The following is a 19,944-nucleotide window of genomic DNA, read 5'->3' on the forward strand; positions in this document are numbered from 1 at the left end:
GATCAAGACCAGCCTGGCTAACACGGTGAAACCCCGTCTCTACTAAAAATACAAAAAACTAGCCGGGTGAGGTGGCGGGCGCCTGTAGTCCCAGCTATTTGGGAGGCTGAGGCAGGAGAATGGCGTAAACCTGGGAGGCAGAGCTTGTAGTGAGCTGAGATCCGGCCACTGCACTCCAGCCTGGGTGACAGAGCGAGACTCTGTCTTAAAAAAAAAAAAAAAAAAAATAATAATAATAATAATAATAATAATTCCTCAAGTACAGGGGTACTGGGAAGCCCAGCTCATCCGAGACATATAAAGTACTTAGTACATTGTCCAGGACATTCTAGATGTTCGTTCATTCTTTTTTTTTTAGAGAACGGAGTCTCGCTATATTGCCCAGGCAGGTCTCAAACTCCTGGGCTCAAGCTATCCTCCAGTCTCTGCCTCCTAAGAGCTGGGATTACAGGCGTGAGCCACCACGACTGGCCTAGATGTTCAATAAACACTTGCTATTATCTTCTGTGATTAGGAGAACTGCTCCTGGGATGTCTCTGCTAGCGCCCAAGAAGTACCCACCAGGAATTTCAACTCCTCTAGGGTGTGCAATGCCGAGAAATCTTGGAAGATGCACCTGCACCAGCAAAAAGCAGGCCTGGGTGATGAGTGTACTTAGAAATGACTTATGAGTGACTTAGAAGCCCTCACCTCACAGCTCCCTCAGAAAGAATGTGTTGCATGATGGCACCTTTTATCTTAATTTTTTTTAGAGAGGGGAAAAAAAATAAAGGCTAGAACCTCAAGGTCAGGTTCACTTCCCTGCAGGCTCCTCCTAGGCTGCAGTGAAATTTCAAGAATTCAGCCTCCGGGCCCAGTTTACATTCCCACCCTCTCGGTATCCAGGATGCCAGAGGGACCTGTGGCATTCCATCCCACCAATCAGCTTCTTCTGCTGGGTTCCAAGCCCTCAGGCGCTCAGTCACATCCTCAGCTGCCTCCCTGCTGGAAGTTTGGCCTAACCCTTCTTCTTGGGAGAAGCATTGCTGCTCAGCAGGAGAGTCATTGATTCATTCAGTTGCCCAAAATATAAGTTCAGAACTCACTAGAGCCAGGCACTGAGGATACAGTTTTGTGAGAAACAGCCAGAGCCCCCTGTCCTTAAGGAGCTTGCAGCACAGTGGAGAAAGCAGACACAGAAATAATTTGGGCAATTCTACAAAGCAGCAACACACAGGAGCATGAGACTGTAAATGGGGGTGGAGTGGGGAGGGTCTGGTCTTACTCCTCACGGTTAGAGAAGGCTTCCCGAGTGAGTGTGATTAAACTCAGCGCTGAAGGATGAGTAGGTGTAAGTAGGTGAAGAGAGCAGGAAACATAACTCTTGTTAGAGGGACCAGCATTTGCAAATCTCTATAATGCACAAGGTTGCAATGTCTCTCAAGACCTGTTGCCAGAGTGCAGTGGGGGTGGGGCAGAGAAACAGGATGGGGCTGGAGAGGCAAAATCAGGGTCAGTCCTATGTTGTTGAGTGTCCTGTGAGCCACATTAGGGAGAGAAAAGGCTTTTTTTTTTTGTTTTTTTTTTTTTTTTTTTTTTTTTTTTTGTGGAGACAGGGTCTTCCTCTGTCACCTAGGCTGGAGTGCAGGGGTATCACCATAGCTCACTTCAAGCTTGAACTCCTGGGCTTAAATGGTCCTCCCTCCTCAGCCTCACCAGTAGCTGGGACCACAGGTGTGTACCACTATACCTGGCTTTTTTTTTTTCAGTAAGGATGAGGTCTTGCTATGTTGCCCAGGCTGGTCTCCACCTCCTGGGCTCAAGGGATCCTCCCCGGTCTTGGCTTCGCAAACTGTTGTGATTATAGGCATGAGCCCCCTTGCCAGGCCAGGGAAAGTAGACTTTAAGAGCCATGACAGAACATTAAAGTATTCTTTGCAAGGAGATGATCAGGCTCTCGTTCTATAAGAATCTTGTAATAAGTTCATTTTGAAGGAGTGGAAGGGGGCTGGTAAGGGATAGCGACTTCTGAGTCCCCAGCATAGAAGGGATAGCAATTTCTAAGCCCCTAGCATAATGAACCTGGGCTGATAAATGGGGAAGCTGTGCAGGTAAAGCCCGGGCGGGGGGGATGCGCTCTCCTGCACTCTCTTCTTCAGGACAGACCAACAGTCACACCAGTACAGAGCTCAGTGTTTCTGGACTAACAGCACTTCAGAGCAGCCTCTCCAGGTTGCAAAGGTCACAGAGGTGCTGCCCATCATTACGAACCTCTAAACCTACACCTGGCCTCACAATGAGATCTTGTCTGGGAGAAGAAGTCGCATTCTCCACAAAGGGCTCACAGCACCAAGGTGCATTCTCAGGCATAAAGGTATGAAGAGATGGCCAAGGGTTATAAGAATGCACGTTTTCCATGCATCTCAAGGGTGCAAAATAGGCACCATCCACTCCCAGCTCTTGACAGGAAAAGAAGGTCTGTAGATGCATGCTTGACATTATACATAGGGGAGGTACTCAAAAAATATTTGAGGAAGGAGAGGAGAAAGGGAAAGAGGAGGGCAAGGAGATACCAATTGGTTAGTGAATTCGCAGTTTCTTAAAAAACCCTGTGAGCTTCATGGAGTCCTTGGTCCCCTAGAGATGCCAGTTGGCTTTCAGCCTGGTTAGACAGAGAACAAAATCTGGCTGCCTGGCACCTGGGGTGCCATCCCCAGAGATGCTGAAGTCAGGAGTTCTGAGGTGGGGCTTGAGACTTGAAGGGTTCCCCCACCATTTTTTATAAAAGTGAAAAATGCCAGGCACGGTGGCTCATGCCTGTAATCCCAGCCCTGTGGAAGGCCAAGGAGGGTAGATTACTTGAGCCCAGGAGTTTGAGACCAGCATGGCCAACATGGTGAAACCCTGTCTCTACAAAAAATGCAAAAATTAGCCTGGCGTGGTGGCGCACGCCTTCAGTCCCAGTTACTTGGGGGAGCTGAGACAGGAGGATCGCTTGAGCCTGGGAAACAGAGGTTACAGTGAGCTGAGATTGTGCCACTGCACTCCAGCCTGGGCGACAGAGTGAGACTCTGTCTCAAAAAAAAAAAAGTAAAATCAATCAATCAATCAATTAATTAATTAATTAAAAAAAGAAAAGAAAAAGAAAAAACCAAAAACATACAGAAGTAACCCGCAAAAACAAGTAACAAGAAACTCTTCCCTCCTCACCTACTATGCAAACCCTTAAGTTACAGGCAAGTTACTATTTCCAGTGTGCCCTCCCAGAAATGTTTCCACAGACATATCAGCAGGTACACTAACCCAGCGCACATGCTTGTGCACACATAAACACATATACGTGCTGATCAAATACACACACATACACTCTACTTCATTACTAAGAAAGCATCACTTATAAACAGGATTATTCTAGATGCAACCAGGAAGGTAAACACTACCAATAAGTTATGACCCAAAGCTTTCTTTCACTTAGAATATTTATATGTACTGAAAAAGCTCAGACTTTTTTAGATATGGACTTTATTGTATGACTCTCTTTTCCACATATGACAAGGAAGATAAGTGAAATGAATGAACTAAGGTATAAGATTGAGTCCCTTCTCAGCTCTGAAGCATGAGCCACTGGCAGCATTTCTTGAAAGAGAATTCTGATGATGTTTCCGTGATTCTCTTCCAAGCCACTGACAATTACTTTGAATTTTGATTCTAGCACTTTCTTGACTTCACCAGAAGATGTTAAAGAAAGTTTTTCAATAAGAACAAAGACCTGTTTGCAAATGGTTTTTCCATGGTTTTTGATGAAAACACAGAGGGGCCACAGCTGTCTCGTTACCTTAACAGGAACGACATCATTTGTGCATGTGCAAGCAACGACAGCAATGGCCAACAGCATTGATAAGAGTACCTCACATTTGAAGATGTTAACAGGCAAAACAAGTTCACCTTAAAACTGATCAATTACACTGTAGGACATATACAATTTCCCTCAGCTCACTCTCAGTTGTCTTGGGGTTGCAAACTCAGATTCCAGCATGACCCAGGCAGGTAACCCAGTGAAGTAGGAAGGGTGGACTGCAGTGAACACAAGCTTTCAAAGGGTGGTCCTGGAGCAGCAGCTATTTCAATACCGTGTGGGCCAAACATTTCTATGGAACAGATAATTCCTTGAAGCCCATCTGTAAAACTCTAGTTGATGGGAGTGTATACTTTTAACTCCATTCTTTAAACATATAACCTACAGTTCTGAATCTTGCTGAATGCTCCATCATGTATCTTGGACTCCTTTCCCTATGAGCACCTGTAGCTCTACCTTAGACTTGTCAATGTCCACAAGGCACTCCACTGCATGGATGCCCCAAAATGTATCCACACAGTCCCCAGGGAGAGAGATTTGGGCTGTTTGCTGGGCCGGCGCTCTTACACACAAGGCTCAAGTGAGGAAGTGGCAGGGCTGCAGTTCTGAAGCATGACTCCCTCGAGGAATGGGGAAGGGGTGGACATACTGACAACCCCAAACTGGAGAATGGCTATGTTGGTCACCCAGCTCACGTCTTGGCAGCTCAGCATTGAGGGTTCAAGGCTTCTGGGAAGGTCAGGGGAAGGACTGGTTGTAGAGGATTGTGAATGCACCAGCTCCTCTTACGGTCAGACGATTCTGCAGCTTTAGGGGAGAGGTGTGGCCAACACTTCACCCACCTCTGGCTTCCTCATTTGCAGAGCCCTGTAGGCCCCAAACCCGACTGCTGCCTGCCAACAGTCCCAAACACCCTCACTGCATCCTTCTCTCTGCTCCATGTCCCTTTTCCTCCTACAGCCCCAACCTCTTCTAGAGGTTTCCTTCTTTCAGAGGAAAGAGAAGAATGAGTGCATGTGGGATGGAGGGAGGTCTTAGCTGTATTGCCCCAGGATCACCTCCCACAACCTCTTCTCCTTCTAGCACATTCCATGCATATATGGTGGGTGCATAGAAGTAGGGGTAACAATAGTGAACTCAAGAACAACTGATTGGCCGGGCGCGGTGGCTCAAGCCTGTAATCCCAGCACTTTGGGAGGCCGAGACGGGCGGATCACGAGGTCAGGAGATCGAGACCATCCTGGCTAACACAATGAAACCCCGTCTCCACTAAAAAATACAAAAAAATTAGCCGGGCGTGGTGGCGGTGCCTGTAGTCCCAGTTACTCGGGAGGCTGAGGCAGGAGAATGGCGGGAACCCGGGAGGCGGAGCTTGCAGTGAGCCGAGATCGCGCCACTGCACTCCAGCTTGGGCGACAGAGCGAGACTCCGCCTCAAAAAAAAAAAAAAAAAAACACAACTGATTGCCAAACACTGTGTTGAGAAAACACGAGCCAATGAATCCTCATAATTCTGAAGGTGCCTATTGTTAGCTCCATTTTATTGATAAGAAGAAAACTGACTCTCATAAAAGGTGAATGCCTTTGCCTAAGTTTCACAACTCATGAGTAGCCTCCCTCCACAGAACATCTCAGTTTTTCAAGGACTTCTTCCAAGGGGATGTTGCTCAGACAGCACAAGGAAACCAGAAGTTTCTTTCCTAGACAGTGCGGGTCCCAAGCCAATTGCCGAGACCCTCCTGTCCAATGCATTGCTGCATTCCTGGTGAGTGAGGGTGGCAGGGGAATGGGACCATTTCTTTTAGTAATCTTTTTTGGAATTTACATTTTTAACCAAAGCCACAGCTGCTTTTTTTTTTTTTTTTTTTTGAGACAGGGTCTCACACTGTCACCCAGCCTGGAGTACAGTGCTGTGATCTCGGCTCACTGCAGCCTCCACCTCCCAGGTTCAAGCGATTCTCGTGCCTCAGCCTCCCAAGTAGCTGGGATTACAGGCGCCACCATGCCTGGCTAATTTTTGTATTTTTAGTAGAGACAGGGTTTCACCATGTTGGCCAGGCCGGTCTCAAACACCTGACCTCAGGTGATCTGCCTGCCTCCGCCTCCCAAAGTGTTAGGATTACAGGTGTGAGCTACCACGCCCGGCCAAAAGCCACAGTTTTTAAGTAATACTGCTTTCTATCATTTCACTTTCCCCTTTATCTTTCTACCCTTTGAATCACTGTTTTGCTCATTCCTTCCATTTTCATGCGCTGACCTCCCTGGCAGGGGAAGAAGCAAGGCAGGCTTTCCTAAATCCTCTTATTCCAGTGGGTCCAGGAATTTGCAGAACCCGGCAAAAAGGTTCTACCTCCAGGTTCATTAGCATGGCTTGTTAATTATAAACACTCCCCTTCCTCCCAAACGCCTAAAGCAGCAGATTAAGTTTTAACTTTTGCTGGCAGGACACCTGCTTCGGACATTCCTTCTCCCCTCACCTCCTAGGATTTACAACACAAAAGTAAACATTTACACTGGTTAAGATTTACCAAAAGGAAGTGTGGTCTGGAATGCTGCCTTTGAAGTCCTGCCTCATGAGAAGAAGGGAACCCTTTTAAACATATAAAATAAGAAAATAAGCTCACGTTGCTTTTCCAAAACCTCAAAGCCTTCTAGATGCTATCCCACTTGGGCTCAGCATAACCAGGCTTTCTGTTTGTCCCTTGGGCCTTGAGGGCAGCGTATGTTAAATCCTAAGAATAACACAAAACTACAGGTCTCTGCTCAAGGTAAATTGGGTTATCAGTCAGCAGTGCAATCAAGTGGTCTCCTGGAAGCTCTTGGAGAGGACTTTCTTCCTGACCGAGATATCACCAAGGGGGAAGGAAGAAACCAAGTACTTGACAGAGGGGGAGCCACGGGGCAAGACCAACTTATCAGGACGGAAAGAGCAACAACGTACACCTGTTCGTGCCAGAAAAAGCTGATTCTCTCAAAGAGGTTTTTCTGCTTTATTGCAGGTGGATGAGGGGTGGAGCCCAGACAGCCTAAGGTGGATGCCAGCTGTGCTGACTGAGGGCATAACAGATGCTTTTGCAAACAGGGGCACCAGACACTGAGGTCATGCAAGTACTTTTGGGGAAAGGGAAGTGAAAAAACTCCCCACAGGCCAGGCGCGGTGGTTTATGCTTGTAATCTCAGCACTTTGGGAGGCCGAGGCGGGCGGATTATGAGGTCAGGAGTTCGAGACCAGCCTGGCCAATATGGTGATGAAACCCCATCTCTACTAAAAATACAAAAATTAGCCGGGCATGGTGGCGCGCCTGTAGTCCCAGCTACTTGGGAGACTGAGGCAGAATTACTTGAACCTGGGAGGCGGAGGTTGCAGTGAGCTGAGATTATGCCACTGGACTCCAGCCTGGATGACAGAGCAAGACTCCGTCTTAAAAAAAGAAAAGAAAAGAAAAAAAAAGAAAAACTCCCCACATCCACTCTAAGATTGCAGGTCAGTGGTAATGCTCTAAAAAAGAAAGGAGGAATGACTATAGTTGCGTGGCATTCCTATCCAATCAGACTCTTCACCCTCTAGAGATAGTGCCTCCACCACTATATACATCTATTGATCCAGATCAACCAAGAATCTTGACCGTGGGGAGCAAGTCCCAAGTGCTTGTTGTTCACCAGCAAGTGAAGAAGGGGTGCACCAGGAAACAGCATCATTCATAACCCATTCTGTTCTAGCCCCTGCTGACTGCTTTACCTGATTAGCTCGCTGGTCTCTGTGACGGCCCAGTGAGGCAGATGTTATTATGCACACTTTGTGAGTGAGATCACTGAGGCCAGTTAATGCTCCCAAGGCTGCAACTTATGCCAAAGCCATCCAAGAGGCAGATGTGTTAGAGGCTGCGCTGAACTCGGACTCCTAAATTGCAAAAGGCTCAGCTCTGCTTTCTGTTAGTTGGGAGACCTTGAGCAAGATACTCAACTCTGCAGGTGTTTCTGGTCCCACTCTGTGTTGAGCAGCAGCGTTTCAGTGGGTTGCACATTTGAGGGAGAAGACCACATCCACCCACGTGTTCTAACTTCCTGACCCACCCAGCTGAGGGTTCAGGATTTATCAGCACGAATGCAACAAATTTTGGTAAGGCTTTCCCCTCACTCCTGGGTTCCCTGTAAAGTGGGGAGAATATTCCTGCCAACATGAGCTTACATTCTCATTCGATAGCCTTTCAGAGTGGAGAAAGCAGCCAACTTAATGCTATACCACACTCAGGCTTTTGTTAAGGGAATATCTACAAGCACTGGCCTTTCATTCTTCAATCAAACTGAGCCCCGGCAAGGTCTCACCTTTACTTGCAGAGACAAAGCAGATTCAGAGCCCCTGGGCATTTATTCTTGCTACCTCCAGCTTCCTAGTGTCTCAAAAAGCCACAATCTCACTCAGAGGAACACCCTGGTGCTGGTTCTAAATTTGCTCCAAGGACCATAATTGCAAACCCATTTCTCTGAACTGTGAAAGCTCAATTTCCTAACTTGCCAATTGGGGATGAAACAATTTACCTTACAAGGTTTCAATGAAGAGCTAAGGAGACTCCAAAATATAAGATTCTTTCCATCATAAACATGCCTGCTCTTAAGTCCTGGAGAGCACAGTATCCGAGTGAGTCAGTATGAGACATACATGTGAAAAACAAATACAAAATACAGATCACAGGGTGAACAAATGAACCAAGAGGTAAATGAGAGAATGAAGGAAAGGAGAGGCGGAGAAGACTGGGAAGACCAATGGGGGCCCTGAGTCATGCTAAGATATTTTGGGGTTTTCTGTGAGCACTGGAGAACCATGAGCAATTTCTGAGAAGGAGAGCAATTTGCTCTGGAAAGCCCTGTGGAAGAAAATTCCAAAAGTAGTTGCAACAAGAGATTGCTGGAAAAGGATCTTGGAGCCTGGTTACCGTTAGCTGACTGTCGCAATAACCAAAGCAAGAAACGACACCTTAACTCAGACACTGGCCTGCATATGGCCAGTGCATAGTAGGGTGGGAATGAGTCAAGAGACCTCAACCACCAAAGGCTCTCAGCAGCTCTGTCCCTTCAAAAATGCAGATTTGCAAGAATAAACTTTCCCAGATGCTTATTTTTTTCCAGGTTTCTACAAATGCGAAATAAGACTATTAGGTCCGGCCGGGTGTGGTGGCTCACACCTGTAATCCCAGCACTTTGGGAGGCCAAGGCAGGCAGATCATGAGGTCAGGAGTTCAAGACCAGCCTGTCCAACATGGTGAAACCCCATCTCTACTAAAAATACAAAAATTAGCTGGGCGTGGTGGCATGTGCCTGTAATCCCAGCTACTTGGAAGGCTGAAGCAGGAGAATTGCTTGAACCAGGACCCAGGAGGCAGAGGATGCAGTGAGCTGAGATCGTACCACTGCACTCCAACCTGGGCTACAGAGCGAGACTCCATCTAAAAACAACAACAACAAATAAGACTATCAGGTCGGTGTCCTGAGCCACTAATTCCTATCCCTATATTCATCTTATTACCTTAAAACAAAACAAAACAAAAAATCATTGCTGTCCACTCACATTCATAGCAGCATTATTCACAAATAGCCAAAAGGTGAAAGCAACTCAAGTGTCCATCGACAGATGAGCAGAAAAACAAAATGTGATATCAACATACAATGGAATATGATTTGCCCTTAAAAAGGAAGGAAATTTTGACACAGGCTACAACATGGATGAGTCTTATGTATTATTTCACATAATGCTAAGTGAAACAACCTGTCACAAAGGACAAACGCTATGGGATTTCATTTATATGAGGTATCTAGAGTAGTGAAATTCATAGAGCCAGAGATAGAAGAGTAGTTTCCAGGGGCTTGGGGCAGGCTGGAATGGGGAGTTGTTTAATGGGTGTAGGGTTCCCGTGCAGGAAGATGAAAAGAGTTCAGGAGACGGATGCTGGTGATGGTTGCACAATAACAATATACTTAATGCACTAAACTCTACCACTGAAAATGGTTACGATGATTAACTTTATGTTATGTATATTTTACCACAATATTTTAAGAAGGAAAAATCATTTCTCACATGGAATGTCAGTGCAAATGGGACTGCCTGTAAATGATGGAATTCTTTGCCCCCAGACACAGCCTATCCAGGAATCTTCTCCTCCTCTTCCAGGCAACTTTTCATTATTGCTTAAAAATTCCCCTCCCCGCTGCCCCACCTGGTGCTGACTCAGCTCCTGTCAGTATCTGAATGGCAGGAACCAGCGTGAGGGCAGACACTGCCACCTTCTTCTGTGTCCTAGGACACCTGGAGTTCCCAGAGACTGACAATGATGCCATCCACCACTCCAGGACCCCAGCCCCTGCCAACTTCAGTGAGCATGGCCCCAAGTCCCGACTGGCATCACACGTGAGCTTGGCAGGTTCCAGAAAGCTCTCTTCATGGCAAGAAGAGCTAGGGTGGGGTACCCTGTGGGAGCTGTTGGCAGGGGCTCCTATCAGAGGGTCCCAGGGTCTGCCATCTCAGAGGACAAGGAGGACACACATGGTCTCAATGCTGAGCACAGAATGAGGCCATGGAGGTCAGCTTGCTTCTGCCCACTTCTGCCCTTGCCAGCGACTCAAAGGAGATCAGGACAGGAATGAGGAAATGGCTCCATCTGTCCCGCCCCCCTGCAAAGAGCTGGAAAGCCTGCTCTACTGGATCCAGTCATTTATTCAGGTATTTGAACTCAGCCACTAGGTGTCCACACATTTAGGATGGTCATGTCTTTTTGATGAATCACCCTATTATTGTAAAAACTCTCTGTATGCCATGCTGACAGCTATTCCAATATTCTTGTGATTAGTATTGGTATGGTATATCCTTCATATCCTTTTGCCTGTAACCTATGTGAGTATTTATATTTAAAGTGAACCTGTTATAGGCAGGCTATACACTTGAATCTTGTTCTTGTTTTCTACTTTTTAATTAAAGTATTTAGTCCATTTACTTTCACTGAATTATTGATATAGCTGGTTTTAAGTCTACCAACTTGCCATTTGTTGTCTATTTGTCTTATCTGTTTCTTACTTCCTTTTCCTTTCTGTTCCGCTTTTAAAAAAAAAAATCATCCACAATACACCATTATTACGTTTGCTCTAAACAGTCAACTATCTTTTAAAGAAATGAAGACATTTTTAGTTTTTTCTATTGTTGATGCTCTTAATTTCTCACGTAGATCTAAGTTTCCACCTGATGTCATCTTCCTTCGGCCTGAAAATTTTATTTTATTTTATTTTTTTGAGACAGAGTCACGCTCTGTCACCCAGGCTAGAGTGCAGTGGCACAATCTCAACTCACGGCAACCTCTACCTCCTGGGTTCAAGCGATTCTCCTGCTTCAGCCTCCTGAGTAGCTGGGACTGCAGGCACGCACCACCAGCCTGGCTAATTTTTGTGTTTTTAATAGAGACAGGGTTTCCCCATGTTGGCCAGGCTGGTCTTGAACTCCTGACCTCATGATCCGCTCATCTCAGCCTCCCAAAGTGCTGGGATTACAGGCATGGGCCACCACGCCCGGCCCTGACCATTTTATTTTAACATTTCTTATTGTGTAACTGTGCTAGTGATACTTTCTCTAAGCAATTTATTTTATCTGAAAATGTTTGGATTTTATCCTCATTTTAAGGATAGTTGTGGTTGGATACAGAATTGTAAGTTGACAGTATTTCTCCCTTTCAGCACCTTAGATATGTCATTCAATGATGTTTCGGCTTATATTGTCTCATCAGAGAAGTCTGCAGTATTCTTATTGTTCTCCTGTATGTAATTCCTATTGTTCTCTTGTATGTTATTCCCTGGCTGATTTTAAGGTTTTTCTCATCTTTTGTTTTCAGCAGTTTGACTATGATGTATCTAGGTGTGGTTTTCCGTATGATTTTCCTGGATTTAGTGGGATTCTTGGATCTGTGGGTGATATTTTCATCAACTTTGGAATTTTTCAGCCATTATGTCTTCAAATATATTTCCTAATCTCTCTATCTCCTTTTTATGGGAATGCAAATACACATTTCTTAGACTGATTAATATGTCCCACAAATTGCTAAAGTCCTTTTATTTTTTTCAAGCTTTTTTTCCTTCTGTGCTTCAGCTTGGATACTTTTTATTTTATTTTAGACAGAGTCTCACTCTTTCTGTTGCCCAGGCTGGAATACAGTGGCACAATCGTAGCCTTATTATGAAGTTTTGACCTTGCAGATCTCCTGAGAGGATCTCAAATATTTCCAGGGATCACACTTTGGGAACTGCTGCTCTAGAAAAGTTCCAGGCTTCCTAGAATGGAAGGGGCTTAAAAGAGAAAAGAAAAACCTCCTAAGCTGACATTATGCAGAAATAACAAGAGGTATTAACTAATTACAACTGAACAACTGATTCAAAAGAAAAGGATATTGCTGGGCTGGGCACAGTGGCTCACACCTGTAATCCCAGCACTTTGGGAGGCCGAGGCAGGTGGATCACCTGAGGTCGGGAGTTTGAGACCAGCCTGACCAACATGGAGAACCCCCGTCTCTACTAAAAATACAAAATTAGCCGGGCATGGTGGCACATGCCTGTAATCCCAGCTACTCGGGAGGCTGAGGCAGGAGAATCGCTTGAACCTGGGAGGTAGAGGTTGCAGAGGGCCAAGATCGTGTCATTGCACTCCAGCCTGGGTAACAAGAGCGAAACTTCGTCTCAAAAAAAAAAAAAAAAGAAAAAAGAAAAGGATATTGCCCTGTAAGAGAAGGCAAACACTGAACCTGTCCCCCTTCAGGGAGTTGGGGAATGATTTCTTGAGGAACTAACTTTTAAGCTGGGCCCTGAGAAGCATGTTAACCAGATGAAGGCAGGAAGAGGCAGAAGTTCTTCTTTCCCTCACTACACCTGACCTTCCTGCCTTGCTAAGGAAACTGGATTAGGCTTTAAAGAAGGATCAGAGATGGAGATTACGTTCTCCCATGACATCTCCCTTAGAAGAAGAACCTGGTTCTTCCCAGACCAAGTTGGAAATCTGCTCTGGGAAGAAAAGGGGAAGCTGTAACCTAGGGTCCTTCTGATGCTCATGGAATTAACCCCAGTAGCAGAGAAGCCCGGGTATCTCTGGGATCAGGGGGATGTCCTACCAAATATGGCACTGTATGGAGGCCCAAGTGCTGAGACTCAGGGGACGCAGGCCTGAGGACAGTTATGCAGGCCCACAGGGCGCAGCGGCCTATGGTAACCCATGTAGCAACAGAAACCCTTAGCTAACTGCCGTAATTTAAGGCAATTAGGAGCCATTCATCATCCAGATGGCTATTCGCTCTAATTGTTACTGGCTGAAGGAACTATATATAGCAGCTACCTTTCCGCTCCATTCCCAGGCCTTGTTCCTGTCTTCTGGTTGCCAGTTCTGCAAACACTCACTCTTGAAACCAGACATGCCAAGTTCCAGGAGGGACATCGGACAGACACTGCCTGTGTTCTTCTTCCCCTTGACACACCCACCTTTGGGGTGTGAAAACCCACCAGGTTCCAGCCACCATCTCACTTCAACCTCCCAAGGCCTTTGCTTTACTTGAAAAAGACTAAGCAGAGAAGAAAGGCATCCCGGGAGGATGGAAGGCAGCAGATTCTGCTCTGTTCACTGGCAGTACCGACGCCCAGCACTTACCAAACACACAGTCTCACACATGCTATGGGACTTATCTCTATCAATTCATTGAGTTATCCTGGTAACCTGATGAGATTAGGTCATTTATCCCATTTTACAGACAGGAAACTGAAGCACAGAGAGGTCTTGTCACTGACTCACAGTCACCAAGTTAGTAAGGAGAGCAGACAGGATTAAAACCAGGGAATTTGGCTTCTAAGATCAGTTCCTTGAATGTTACACTCGACTGCCTCTCTAGCTTTGAACTGGCATGAGGAGTTGGCTTTTTAAAAAGCGTATGGGCTGGGTTGAGTGCTTAATGCCTATAATCCCAGCACTTTGGGAGGCCGAGCCGGTGGATCACCTGAGGTCAGGAGTTCGAAATCAACCTGGCCAACATGATGAAACACCGACTCTACTAAAAATACAAAAGTTAGCCGGGCATGGTGGCGGGCGCCTGTAATCCCAGCTATTTGAGAGGCTGAGGCACGAGAACCACTTGAATCTGGGAGGTGGCGGTTGCAGTGAGCTGAGATCGTGCTACTGCACTCCAGCCTGCGCAACAGAGCAAGAAAACTCCATCTCAAAAAAAAAAAAGTGTATCTATAAATTCTCAACATCACTCATCACTAGGGAAATGCAAACCAAAACCACAATGAAATACCACTTCACACCCATTAGGTTGGCTACTATTAAAAGCAAAAACAAAAACAACAGTAAGTGTTGATGATAATGTGGAGAAATTGGAACCCTTCTGCACTGCTAGTGGGAATGTAAAATAGTGGAAAACAGATGGCAGTTTCTCAAAAAATTAAAAATAGAATTACCAGGCCAGGCGCAGTGGCTCATGCCAGTAATCCCAACACTATGGGAGGCCAAGGTGGGTGGACTGCTTTGAATTCAGGAGTTTAAGACCAGCCTGAGCAATGTGGCAAACCCTTGTCTCTACTAAAAATACAAAAATGAGCTGGGTGCAGTGGCTCATGCCTGTGGTCCCAACTACTTGGGAGGCTGAGGCTGGAGAATCACTTGAGCCAGGAAATAGAGGCTGCAGTAAGCTGAGATCGCACCACTGCACTCCAGCCTGAGAAAGAGACCTTGTCTCAGAAAAACAGATAAATTACCATGTGATCTAGCAATTCTCCTTCTGGGTATGTACCTAACAGAATGGAAAGCAGGGGCAACGAACACTTATTTATTTATTTATTTTTAAAATTTTTTTTTTTGAGGCGAAGTCTTGCTCCGTCACCCAGGCTGGAGTGCAGTGGCGTGATCTCGGCTCACTGCAAGCTCCGCCTCCCGGGTTCACACCATTCTCCTGCCTCAGCCTCCCAAGTAGCTGGGACTACAGGTGCCCGCCACCGCGCCCGGTCAATTTTTTTCTATTTTTAGTACAGACAGGGTTTCACCGTGTTAGCCAGGATGGTCTTGATCTCCTGACCTCATGATCCGCCTGTCTCGGCCTCCCAAAGTGCTGGGATTACAGGCATGAATCACTGTATCCGGCCATATTTATTTATTTTTATTTTTTTTGAGATGAAGTCTCACTCTGTTGCCCAGGTTGGAGTGCAGTGGTGTGATCTCATCTCACTGCAACCTCTGTCTCCTGGATTCAAGTGATTCTCCTGCCTCAGCCTCCGAGGAGCTGGGATTACAGGCACCCGCCACCATGTCCAGCTAATTTTTGTATTTTTAGTAGAGATGGGGTTTCACCACGTTGGCCAGGCTGGTCTCGAACTCCTGACCTCAGGAGTCTGCACCCGGCTAACACATATTTATACACGTATGTTCACAGCAGCATTGTTCACAAGAGCCAAAACGCAGAAGTAACCCAAGTATCCACCAACAGATGAACTGATTAACAAAACGTCATGTATATGTGTGTATGTATGTGTATACATTGCAACACATTGTATGTATATACATCTCACATATATTCATACAATGAAACATTATTCAGCTTTAAAAAGGAAAGAAATTCTGACACAGGCGACAACATAGATAAACCTTGAGAACATTATGCTAAGTGAAATAGCCAGTCACAGGCTGGGCGCGGTGGCTCATGCCTGTAACCCCAGCACTTTGGGAGGCCAAGGCGGGCAGATCACCTGAGGTCAGAAGTTTGAGACCAGCCTGGCCAACATGGTGAAACCCTATCTCTACTAAAAACATAAAAATTAGCCAGGCGTGGTAGCAAGTGCCTGTAATCCCAGCTATTTGGGAGGCTGAGGCAGGAGAATAGCTTGAACCCAGGAGGTGGAAGCTGCAGTGAGCAGCCCCCAATTTTTTATAAGATTGTATAATTTTTACCAATGTACAGCTCTGTGACTTCTCATTGAACTCCAGCCTGGGCAAGAAGAGCAAAACTCCATCCCTCCCCCCCAAAAAAAGCCAGTCACAAAATGGCAAATACTGTAAGATTTCACTTATATGAGGCAGTCAGAGAAGTCAAATTCATAGAGACAGAAAGTAGTTTTCAGAGTTTCAGTTTTGCAAGATGAAGAGCATTCTAAAGTTGGATGGTGGTGATGGCTGCACAACATGAATGTAGTTAACATCACAGAGCTGTACACTGGAAATGGTTAAAATGGTAAACCATTTTATGTTACATATATTTTGCCACAATTAAAAATACATTTTTAAAAAGTAAACTAAGAAAAGGTATCTATGTAATAGATCTCAGAACCTTTATTATTGTAATTAAGGTAAAAATTATACAATCTTATAAAAAATTGGGGGCTGATTACATTTCTGAACTTCTGGAACTGAGAGAACATTTGGAAACAGAGTAAGTGCTGTGGACTTTCCATGATCCACACGCCAAGCCAAAGAGGTGATTAGCAGGCTTAAACTACTGATTTCCAATCAGAAAGTTTAAAAAAAAAAATCGTACTTTGTCAAAGAGAACAGCAACAAACGGCCAATAAACCCAGGAGTTACACAATAGAAGCTGAATTGTGCAGCACACCGAGACCCTCCGGTCTCTCCAGCACCGCATTCTTGACTGCGAACGTGTTCTCAGAAAGCGAGGATTTTCATGACGTCACCTGGCTATTGCATTGCACTGATAACACATCATTCAACACTGCATGACCCCTCACAAAGGCAGGCAGTGCCTCTGAATGAACATGAGGACATCTGGAAGGACATATTCTAGGAGTCATTAGCAATTAGATCTAAAGTGTCCCAGTCCACTTGCCTCTCCTTCCCACGTAATCCAGCCTTTTAATCTCTCCAGTAAGCTAGGATCCTGGGAATACTGAGGAGCAGGACTTCTTTCTCTCTGAAAAGGCCACTGTGCTCACATTTCTAAATAGCTATAGATCCTAAGAGGGCAGAAGGCAATGGGGGAAATAGGACAGGATGCCTTGGTGGGGGAAGTCCCGGGCTCAGTGCCTGGGAACTGACAAGAAGCATGGGCCTAGAGAGTCATCGCAGCCCTGTCTACTCTGCACCCCACTACCATCCAGCCAACCCCTGGGCCACACCTCCTGTCCTCACTGTCCAACAGAGCAGGATCTGTGGGATCCGGCTGCGGGCTCCAGGAAGGAGGCAGCAACTTCCTCCAGTGCCTGAATTCCAAGCACTGCACCCTGGAGAGTGCGAGAGCTTAACTAATTCTCAAATCAGGACACACAGACAAACGCTCTGAGAAATGGCAGAGAACTCAAGGAGGGTGAGTGATGTTGCATCAACACGCGCCAAATACCTTGAGACAACGCAGCACTGGCAGGCACTCAGCTGCAGAGTCAGAGAGCCCAGACTGAAACCCCAACCCTCTTGCCAACTTGCTGTGTGACCTTGGTAAGTTCCCTAACCTCTCTGGGCCACAGCTGCCTCATCTGGAAGGTGAGGACAAGGGAAAATGTAAATGTCTATAAAATCCCTCAGTTCATGGCACCTGTCACTACTGCCAGGTGAGCTTTCCACAGCATCTAACAAGATTTTTGAACTGTATTGTCACTTTACTCTTTTTTGAATATGAAATCTTGACCAAATGATAACAATGTACTGTTTTCCTCCTGGAGGCAAATCAAGTGTAATTTGGTGAGAAGGGAAGAGAAAGGGAGTGGATTCAGAAATAACATTCTCATAAATAAAAAAGCACAAAGAAACTCAGTAATTGACAAAATCTTGTAATACCTGACTCCCTCATGGAATCCCAGCAAATGTCAGAAGGATTCGGATACAGTCCATGTTGAACTAAAGCTGGAGTCTCCCCTTGCACCAATTCAATTCCAGAAGCGTTTGCTAGGGCCTGCTGTGCACTTAGCCCTCAGCTGCTCGGCGCTGCTGCCTACAACCCAGCCAGTCCTTTCTTTCTCTTCAAGGAACCAAGGGGTTCTGCACCTACGGCAGACGTAGAGGGCAGGCTGCCCTCACCCAGACCTCCTGGGCTGAGTCCCCTGAGGTCACAGCAGTCTGTGCTGACCCTAGAGTCTCACTAGGTCAGGCCTCCCCTTTCCAAAGCCACCCTGCCCTGAGTCAGCCCCTCAAAAACACCCCCAGCCCTCACATACATGCAGATAAGCGAGCCAGCTTCCAGGAGGCAGCCTGGACTGGTAAAGCAGGTTTCTGGTGCTCAGCTTGTTCAGAATAAGGAAATGCATTTTGTTTTTCAGAGCCAGGTGATGGGCAACGTCCTTTCAATCCCAGGCACCTGCTCTCCCTTCACTGACGCGATGAAGACAGCCTGTCTGGGCCTTCTGGTATCTTTGTTTGATTTCTGTTGGGTCAACAGTTACCGGTTTGGCAAATAGCAATTGCGAGCCTCACACAGAAAATCGTGGTCACAAATTCTGAGAAACGCTGAGGGGGAAGGACTCTTGGGAGTTTCATGGTCCAATAGTTCTATTCTTCAGCTTCTCCTGCCTGAAAAGAGGGGGAGGCCTGAGCATTCTAGCTGCCCTGGGTTTGGGGTCAGCCCTGGGGCTGGAAAACTGTTCTTTCTTCTGTTTTTCTATAGCAGGAAGAATGTCAAGCTATGGAGTCTCCCTGAAATACAGACAGGGATCTGCGCTTCCACCAAGGACACCACAGTCCCAAACAGGTGGGCTGTGCCTCCTGCCAGCCAGAGCCTTGGCCTCTTCTTAGGTCTGATGCTCGCCCTCTGGCCCCAGACTTGACCTAGGAGTTCAGACTCACCAGGAGAGGAGTCAGAAGGTGAAAGCTTCTTAACGGGAAGCGACCATTCGTCATCTCTATTCTGTGGCCTTTCAGTTGCCGCTCAGCGCTCTTCACTTGCACTGATTCCTTTCTTAGTACCAATTACAGGCAAAACTTTGTGCTGGGCCTGGGGAGACTGGGCAGGAGGCTTCCCCATTCAGGGGAGCAGGCAGAAAGAAACTACTACTTTGTGGTAGATTCATGTTAGGAGAAAACACATATACAAGCCCCTATACAAGGTGGGACAAAGATGGCAAGGAAGGCTCCCAGGGAGAAGTGGCCCTTTAGCTGAAGTTCGCCAGGTGAGGCAGCACAGGGAGGTAGTATCAGAGCACAAGGGGCACACAGGGTTGACACAAAGGAAAGATTAAGCAAGGGGACAAAGAGAATGAGAGGTTTTCAAGATTAAGGTGTATCAGAATCATCTGGGTAGCATATTAAAAATGCAGTTCCCGGAAGCCCCACTGAGATTCTGATTCAGTAGGCTTAAGGTGGGGCCCAGGAATCTGCATTTTACAAGCTCCTCTGGGGAGTCTAAAGCAGGAAGTCTGTGGACCACACTCTGAGAAATCCTGCTTTGAAGGAATGGAAAAAAAAAAAAAAAAAGCTATTTGTGGCTTTGATGGAATATTGGTTTATTTTCCTGGAATGTTCCCAAAGGGACTTTGGACAGCTCACTAATGACTCGTTCTTCAGTCATGCTACACACACATACATGCCAACGTCAAACGAACTGGAAATGAATCTGGGGGGTGTCAGCAGCCTCCCCCACACTGATGGACTGAGTGTCTTCTGAGACAGGCGGGGGAGTGTTATCTCAGGAATGTGTTGGGGCAAGGTCCGTGCTTCCAATAAAATGCTGTGCACAGGTGAGCCAGGGCCTGGCGAGGGCAGCGTCCTAATCCCTGACGGGAAAGCCCTCTGGAATCTGGCCACACCTCCTTGCCACCCTCATGCCAGGAAAGGTTAGGCGCTTCCCTGGCCTCTCAGACTCTCTGCAGCCTGTGGCTGGCTCCCGCTCCCCACCGGTACCTAGTCCCACATCTGGAGCCCACCTCTGGCTTCCCAGGACTGCTCCAGGCTTAGGTTTCCCCTGGCTGGGGCCAGGGTTTATGTTCAGGGGCCCCGGCTCACCCAACCAAAGCCTTGGCCCAAAGCATCATTGTGCTAGTCCCCTCACAGCAATATTTCTTTTCTTTTCTTTTCTTTTTTTTTGAGATGGAGTTTCACTCTTGTTGCCCAGGCTTGAGTCCAATGGCGATCTCGGTTCACCACAACCTTTGCCTCCTGGGTTCAAG

The 19,944-nt window shown here is 46.5% G+C and overlaps 1 protein-coding gene across 5 annotated transcripts in view; it reads right to left on the minus strand.

Moving 5' to 3' along the window:
- WWC1 (WW and C2 domain containing 1) overlaps positions 1–19,944 on the minus strand; it is a 175,589-nt gene that overhangs the window by 132,043 nt on the left and 23,602 nt on the right. The window contains exon 1 of one of the 5 annotated variants that reach the window (XM_050794639.1): positions 18,001–19,232. The exons of the other annotated variants lie outside the window; for them this stretch is intronic. Coding sequence (XP_050650596.1) covers positions 18,001–18,002 — 2 coding nt within the window. The 5' untranslated portion in view covers positions 18,003–19,232. Of the gene's footprint in view, positions 1–18,000; positions 19,233–19,944 lie in introns of those variants that run through there. 5 annotated transcript variants of the gene reach the window in all.

Source organism: Macaca thibetana, chromosome 6 (genome assembly GCF_024542745.1).
Source record: "Macaca thibetana thibetana isolate TM-01 chromosome 6, ASM2454274v1, whole genome shotgun sequence".
In the NCBI taxonomy this organism is placed as follows: Eukaryota; Metazoa; Chordata; class Mammalia; order Primates; family Cercopithecidae; genus Macaca; species Macaca thibetana.